General features: G+C 35.6%; 1 protein-coding gene across 2 annotated transcripts; it reads right to left on the bottom strand.

Moving 5' to 3' along the window:
* Positions 1 to 213: 213 nt before the first annotated feature.
* LOC104091607 (polypyrimidine tract-binding protein homolog 1) lies at positions 214 to 6,529 on the bottom strand. Of its 2 annotated transcripts, none has more exons than XM_018769266.3 (10): positions 6,216 to 6,529; positions 5,442 to 5,651; positions 4,694 to 4,756; positions 4,526 to 4,599; positions 4,337 to 4,432; positions 2,576 to 2,633; positions 2,400 to 2,504; positions 2,193 to 2,274; positions 1,069 to 1,134; positions 214 to 834 (listed from the first exon to the last, which is right to left on the bottom strand). In XM_018769266.3, exons 1-10 carry the CDS (start codon positions 6,396 to 6,398, stop codon positions 824 to 826), a joined length of 948 nt encoding a protein of 315 aa, XP_018624782.1. In that variant the 5' UTR covers positions 6,399 to 6,529; the 3' UTR covers positions 214 to 823. The 2 variants fall into 2 exon arrangements, with proteins under 2 accessions (XP_018624782.1, XP_009595271.1); XM_009596976.4 differs by having other exon boundaries at positions 1,022 to 1,134; positions 6,216 to 6,528.
* Positions 6,530 to 8,739: the final 2,210 nt, after the last annotated feature.

Here is an 8,739-nt window from a genome sequence, read left to right as displayed (position 1 = left end):
TTCCACAAACATCACCAATTTGGTAGTTATACAAAGATGCGTGCAATAAAAAGTAAAATCTTAGTATGATCCTGAACAATGCACTTCCACTCTTCCAGTATCTAATTAAGGGATATAAGCCGTTGAATCACCTTAAATACTTCATTGACCCATTACCATTGCAGAATTTCTAAAGACGACTAAATGCTTACAACATAACAGGAGCAACAATAATAATGCCAATAAGAAAAACCATCATTACCATTAAGAAAGACAGCTCATAATGCGATTCTTCCACTCTCAGACCAAACATTTAATTCGATTCATCAAGAAAGCCAAAACTTAAATTTATAGAGAAAAAGAAAATGGGAATGTATACAGCTAACATCACCTGAATCAATAGCAGCTCTGATGTTCCGACGAGAGCTATTAACCGTGATAAGGTGCATGACCAGGAGGTGGAACACCTCCAGGCGGCATGGTTGATGGATGAGGAGGCTGACTTACACTATAAGATCGACCACTACTAACAATGTGATTGGTCTGCTGTGACGATCCAGGAGGATTTACTGCTGTTGCATAAGCAGAAACCGGTGAAGCATATGATTGCCCAGGAAATCTGGTAGGAGTAGACGGAAAGGTTGATCCGCCACCCTGCAAATTTGGATTCCACGAGGACATTTGGGATGTAGATGCTTGGCCAGGAACAGCAGCGGCAGCAGCATAGCCAAATGACTGTGGACCAGACTGAGGGTTATGCCAAACTGGAGGTGTGGCATGGACCGCTGATGCTTGTTGCATTGCAAGCAAACTTGATTCTGGAACTGTGTAATCTCTACTTTTGTCACTGTATGCCTGCTTAGACAGGATTGAAAAATTAATTTGAGCGGAGAGGTATGACAGAAATATGCAGAAAGGACCAAGTGTGAAGAAGCATACTTTCAGCATTCCAGTAACCGAATCTTAAAATTTGGTGCCGAATCTTTATTTATTTAGTAATCATTTTTTCCTTTGAAACCAACTCAAAAGCACATATGTATACCTGTACATTCAGATCAGTATGACGAGAGTATGATAGATGAAGCTTACAATAGCCACCATCATATATGCAGTGTCCCTCTAAAGCGTCCTTTGCAGCAGCTGCAGTTGTTACATCTGCATTAAAATCAATACATCAACACTTATATTCCAATAGGTTAAACTTCACGGAAAAGGACAACATAGGAAAAAAAGATGGCAGGATGTGCAATTGGAGATTATAACCAGGCTACCATGATCACACGCCCATCTGCTAACGCCCTAGTGTAATAGAATTGATGTTTGGGGTGACATTAAATATCTCTTGTGGATTGCATCACTCCTTTTTTTAATAAGTATGGTATTTGAGCACTTGCGAGCGCCTCGACTATTTCACTGGGTACCTACTATCACCAGTACATGTATCGGGTGATTCTGTTCACAAAAATGGTTGTACAGCATGATAGATAGGGGTCGTTTGGTAGAGTGTATAAGAATAGTGCGGAATGAGGTGTATTAGTAATGCATGGGTTAGTAGTGCAAGCATTAGTTATGCAGATATTATTTCTTATCTATTGTTTAGTGTGGTGTATTAAAATTATAATGCATTGCATAATTTTTAAAAAAAATAGTTGTTTACAAAAATGCCCTCCATATTCTCAAGCTTTAAAAGGGACTTTAAGGATAATTTTGTCTTTTAACCAACCTAATTCATGCATTAGTAGCCTTGGTATTATTAATGCCATGGTTTCTATGCATTACTTATACATAGGATAATACCAAGTATGATGTAGATTAGTTATACACACGTTGAAAAAATGTACCAAACAAGGTATTAGTAATGCATAGAGCTAATGCTTGCATAATTTTTTCTAATACCTCCTACCAAACCACCCCATAGTGTTTTCAGTCTCAATTATACTAGTCAGCAAAGTTAGTCTTCCAATCTTTCTTCATCCTGCATGGATGTACATGTAATCTATATGAGAATGTTAACAGAATCCTTTTCTGAAGCTAGCAAATGGTTCTAAGTGTAACCACACATTTCCCAAGACCAAAGCAAAAGCCACAACTGCCAAAGGGCGTGGCGGAAAGAAGAGATTAAGAAAATAAAGAAGGCACCACAAAACTTCAAAGGCTAGACAAAGTAAACACATGTCGTAAAATACTAAACAGCAACTACAACCCATACATACCAGGATACTGAATTAATGCCTGGGTTTGACCATTCTTCTCAAATATAGCAATCTTTTGGACAGTGCCAAATGCAGAGAATACCTATTTTGGGGAAGAAAAGTAACAGCAGAATGTAAATGAATAACACAATTTTTTTTGAGAAAGGTAAATGAATAACACAATTACCATTATGGACTTCAATGAAATAACAAAAGAGAAAAGAATACCGTGTGAAGGACATCAATAGTAACAGCATACTGCATATTTTCTAGAGAGGCAAAAAGCACATTACTCTCGGGTTCCTTTTTCTTTCCATCTGGACCTACAACAGGCTGAATACAGACCTTGTGAGGACTTCTCCAATACAAGAATGACAACAAATAAGATAAGTAACGAAACATACCTGAAGAAGCCCCTCCATTGCAGTAGGATTTACTGGGAGATAAGGGTTTGTATAGTCCCTATACGATGAAATACAGAACTAAATGTGAATCAAGCTGATATAAGCATTTACGAATATCAGATCAACTAACTTATACAACTCTGTAACAACATAAACTCCGAGATATTTCCCCGAAGAAGTTGTAAGTTTAGAAGCATTAGACACCTCAAAAGTAACGGTAAGTGCAAAAACACTGCTGTTAACCAAAGACCATATTTAAGGAGTTACCACGCCTATACCACAAAATTACTGCATAAACAAGAACCTCCCCCACCCCACCATCCTAAAAAAACTCATTTCATGTCCTAACTGCTGACTATTGAGATGAAAAACTCGAAATTGACCAATCAATCAGCTATGCATCAATTTTAAACTAGTTTGTGAATCATCTATCCGCTTCATTGGACCAATTTCATTCCAATACGCTACAATACTCCCTCCATACCTTCTTATATGATGATGTTTGACTTGGAATGGAGTTTACAATGTCAAATAGACACATATATTATATTAGTAATAGTTTGACAGATATAATATCACATCAAAGTTTAATATTCAAATTAGCAATACAATTAGTTGGTATTGAAGCTTAGTTGTTATTACATGTACATCAGGCCCGGTGTTTAATACAAATCCTTTTAAACTTAAAAGAAAAAGAATACAAGCAGAGATTTAGTGCAACCCGAAAAATAGTAACAGAGAACCGAATAAATTAACAGGTCATGGTTCCCGGACTGAAATGTCAGCTTACAATCAGTATAGCCTAAAATATTAGAATCCAATGTTAAAGCAGTATTACAGTTGAATTTACAAGGACAGATTGTCTAAAGAAACGTCTTGCAGTTAAAGCAATGTCCCTTTGTACAACATAACCTACAAAATACCATAGCTAACAATTTTAGCCTCACAGCCCTACAGGGAAATATCCAAGATCGGAGAGCTAAATAAATCTGACAAATAGATAACTTGGGTTAGATACTATGAGAGTCAGCAAGAACACACATAAACATACTCTCCAGTCTCCACAACCGTTCTTATAAAGGAAAATATATACATCTAATTAATGTCCCAGGTTTTTCGTCTGCTAACTAGACACCCATGATAAGTGACTTCAGATACAAATAAAAATCAACATTCATCCATTCATCCAATAAAACATATAGGGAAAATGAGAGGATCGGGACAAATAAAAATGAAACAAGACTTCATCAAAAATACAATTGAAACAACATAAAATCTTATATCAACTTGACTTCCGCATATACACATTAAGGACTAACAGACAACTCAGCAATAATGTCAATGAAACTTGACACTAGTTATAACAAGAAGTAGCATTCGAGCAAATATTTGAAATGAATACACAGTTTGTGATCCCAAACAATTGAAAAGCATTCTCCAAACCACGAACTCAATAGAAAAAACAAAAATCTTCACATGGTCATCTAAAATGAGAAATGAGAGGAATGCAGTTAGCCACTATTATGAGATAAAGAAAATTACTACGAAGCCATGTCAAACACATCTGTGTTTTAGCTGCCGAGCTTCACTAAACCCTAGATGACAAGAAGCATAAGAAATTAGAAAATACCTCAACTGTAAATCAAAAGCAGATAATTATAAATGTGGCAAAGAATAATGCGAGCACAAATAGCAATAACAATAAATATTAAGTAACAAAGTCATAAATACAAAAAAATTGTCCAGGTAAAACTGTGCTACCTGCTCCGATGAGATTGAAATTTGATATTAAGGTCCGTGTGTGCAGAGTATGAGATGCGCAAGTGACAATGATTAACATGTTCCGGAAGCAGGTACCTACGATAAAAATGAAGGATTGAATTGATCGAGCGTAAAGTGAGAGGCGGGTTGAATAAATCCAAGTATGTTCAATCAACTAACTACACATACTTTGGTATACTTCTCCCATCCAGTGCCTCTCTAGCAGCAGATGCTGTCCCAACATCACTAAATTGAATCAATGCCTGTCAAGGTGTAATAGAAACCCATTAGCACTCTACCAATCCATCCACCCAAAATTAGAAAAAGCCAAACTCATCGGTGCACAGATATACCGACCTGAAAACCTGCTGCCTTTTCAAAAGTAGCAATCTTTTGCACAAAACCAAAGGCTGAAAACACCTGCGACGGGTTTTGGCCCATTAAAAGCAAATCAGTCTAGAAAAGAAATAGCAAAATATCAACCAGTACTATGTTTCCCAAAACACACTGAAGAAGAAACACAAAGGAACTAGATTCTGAGTGCAGAGTAACACCTGTATATGCAAGCCATAGAAAGGTTTATGACTGACATGATTACATATCCAGAATCTCCAACAAAAGATCTTAAATAATGACCATCTGTGATTCAATCAACTTTAGTTAACACTGCCATCATTTAAATGTTACTATATTGGATGAAAGTTCAATAGTAAGTAATAATTGAGCTCTTCTAAAATATGAACCATAAAGATTAAAGAAATTGAAAGAATGCCCCAAGAATAATCTACAACACTAGAGAAAATAGGTTCTAAAGCATGAAAAGAAAAGAAACATCATAAATTGCATTACCTAAGCCAACATAAAGCAACGTAACAATATTCTTCATAGAGGTCCACTAGTTGCAGTTCCTTTCTTTTTTGGGAGATATGGAAGTCCACTAGTTAATACATAATTCTTGGGGATCATGGGCATGTTCAAAATTTTATTAATGACTATTGAATGAATACTCAACTCTTCAAAAGGCCGACTTTCCAACAGTTCATAAGGCTAGCTTTCTTGAAAAAACTTCCTTTATAAAGAGGAGAGAAAGTAACGAGACTCTTACCAAATGAATCACATCGATGCTGACATCACCAGCTTCAACACCCTCAATAGTTACCAGCAAAACATTTCCTGGAACATCTCCGGGACTCTTATTATTGACAATCTCATTCCTGTTAGAATACTGGATGTATACAGTCTTGCCACGAACTTGAGCAGGCTCTGAAGACGAGGCATAATATGAAACCATATTGATTGCCTGATTAAGGTCTGCCTGCAGTTGCAAAATGTGCATATTAGATGCTAATAACAAAAGCCATGCTAACACTGTCATTAGGGAAAGCGGATATACCAAAAAATTGCTTTAGAAAAAGGAATCCAGGAACGTAATTAACCTATTTCAGCAGTTACTTATTCTACTATTACAATTTACAAAGTCATAATGGAAGCTCCTAATGATTCTACAATTTACAAATTCACTATGACAGCTTCAGACCATTCCAAAGCCAGTTTGAGCACACCTCAACTAACCCAGTGGCCAGCGGCAGTTCCTAATATAGAAGATTGGCTCACACCCAATGTTTAGGGTTTGAACTGAAATAGCCTAACCTCAACAACTCAGCCATCTTCTAATCATTCTTAATGAGTTAAACATGGAACGTAGCCTGACATGAACAGCCAATGGAAACTGAGAGCGGTTTTGAACCGTGGATGTATTTAATAATCGAACTCTAATTACTCACATTTCAAAGACAAAATCCAAAAAAAAACTTTGGACGAATTTTCTACGATCTGAAACAGCCAATCACGATAATCGAAATCAACTTGAACAACTTACGAATTCGACAAAGGCTTGGTTGCGGTTGGCCCCGACGTTGCACTTGGTGTTGACAATTTTACCAAAGGGCTTGCAAAGCTCTACAAGCTCTTCATCGCTGCAATCCCATGGCAAATTCCGGAGGTGAAGAACTTTCGACGGCGTCTGTGTGTACCGAAACTGCTGTTGCCCGGATGTTGACATCGGCCGATTTAGGGTTGCGATTCCCACCGTCGGGGGTCTATTTTACCTAACGAACTTTGAGCAGCTGGTTCTTTTCTTTCCGACTCGAAGAAAAATAACCTTTGTCCTCTCTATTTCGGGGCTCGGCTTCTGTCTGTATACTTTAGTATACTGTATATTGATTTTTACGGATAGAGTAACTTTTTTCCGTTGATCTAATTATCTAAAGGGTAACTAGCCCCACCTTTTTTCTTCTACTTTATGCAACGCTCACTTCCACATTTTATTTTTTCTCAAAAGAAATTGTAACAACTATTCGAACAAAAGAAACTAGAAAATTTGTTTATATACCTAGACAAATTTGATAAAAACTTTTATGAATTTTTTTTTCAAGTTTCCTGTTATTCAGTTATTCTGAACTATTAGGAATTAAAAGAATTAAGTTTTTCTAAATTTCAAATTAGTCGTTCGTGCATTCCTTTAAAATTGTGTTAAATTAGTTTTTAAATTTCTAAAAAAAAAAAATTAGGCACAGTATAATTTATTTTTAAAAAGAACCCATTAAGACTAGACGACAAAAATCAGTTATTGTAATTGTTAGATATTCTTATCAGTTAAAGTTAACATTTGGACAAATTTTGCATTATAAATCAAACATTCACATGTATTTTTTGGAAGTTGATTTTGAAGTTAAATACTCCCTCTTTTCCAAATTATGTGGCATAGCTCGAATTTTGAGAGTTAAATTTCTTAATTTTAATATTGAATCTTTAATTTTTTTGAAACAAACTTATCTATTTGAAAACTACTTAAAAAGTAGTACAAATCATAATAATTAATAATTTAAAATATCTAAAATTCTTATGAAAAATTTGTGGTTAAAAAAAATTCATTTAACTCTCAAAATTCGAACTCCGCTACGTAAATTGATTAGTTAGATACACCAATAAACAAAACGAGTATAAATTGATCATTCAATATATATGTTTTGTTGACACATAGTTGCTTTCTCTTATTGCCTTGGGAACCATTAATTGCTTTTGACCCTAGAAATATTTTGACACTTTTATTTTAGACTTTTTTTGGTTACGCTGTTTTTTCTTTAATTTTTACTAAATATATAGGTGATATTTGACTGTTAGTTTAGTTTTCGAAAATTTAAGTTTCACCAAATTCCATATCGGTTGTATTTATAAAAAAAAATTATCATATGAAAGAAAAATAAAGAAGTTTAAATTTTACAACATATACTTTTGTGATTACTTTCAATATTTGGGTATAAGAAGAAATTAAATCATAGATCTAATGATATGTTTTATGATCGATAAAATTCACTAGTGGAGCAATAAATTACACATTCTTTCTAAAGCTTATTTTTGGTTTAAACGTGTCACGACCCAAAATCCTAACATGTCGTGATGGTGTCTATCTCGATACTAGGCAAGCCGACCATTTCAATAAATCACAATTTCTTTTAAGTTTAAAAATATAATATTTAAACACAATCCACAAGTCTCACAAATACCGATACAAACACTCCCAAAATCTGGTGTCACTGAGTACATGAGCATCTATACATTATAAGTCTGGAAAATACGGTATATAATAGTCTAAGACTAAATACAGTGAACAAGGAGATAGGGAAGGAGAGACTAGGTCTGCGAAACATGGCAGCTACCTCAAAATCTCCGAAAAATCAACTGTGTGGAAGAATCAACACCCACTGTATCCGGGATCACCTGAATCTGCACACGAAGTGCAGGGTGTAGTATGAGTACAACCAACTCAGTAAGTAACAATAATAAATAAAGAACTGAAAGTAGTGACGAGCTTTTCAGCTAAGTCCAAATACAGTACTTTTCAATATAAAAGAGTAGGCATGCTCTCAAGTTCAACATTTAAGATTTCACTGAAATTTCATATCAAGTTTAACCGAAATAGAAAATAATATTTTTCTGAAATTTCCAAAAATAGTGATATATGATAGTTGAAATGCAGCAAATAATGAAATCAATGCATCCTCTCAGAGTAACAGTCACTCAGTCCTCCCATTCACTCCGACCTCACAGTTACTCTTTTCTCACATTCACTCTTTCCTCACAGTCACTCATTCTTCACAGTCACTCATCATCTGGCACTCGCACTCAGTAGGTACTTGCGTTCACTGGGGTGTGTACAGACTCCGGAGGGGCTCCTTCAGCCCAAGCGCTGTATCAAGCCAATCATGGCATAAATCAATAAACATGCTGCGACGTTCAGCCCAATCCATAAATATCCTCACAGTTAGGCCATCGGCCTCACTCAGTCATCAACCTCTCCAGTCTCTCGGGCTCTCAGAAATCATAATAAACAGCCCAAAAAT

The sequence above is a fragment of the Nicotiana tomentosiformis genome, chromosome 2 (assembly GCF_000390325.3).
Source record: "Nicotiana tomentosiformis chromosome 2, ASM39032v3, whole genome shotgun sequence".
Classification (NCBI taxonomy): domain Eukaryota; kingdom Viridiplantae; phylum Streptophyta; class Magnoliopsida; order Solanales; family Solanaceae; genus Nicotiana; species Nicotiana tomentosiformis.
Note: the sequence above shows the minus strand (reverse complement) of the source record. Positions and strands in the feature narration are given on the sequence as shown.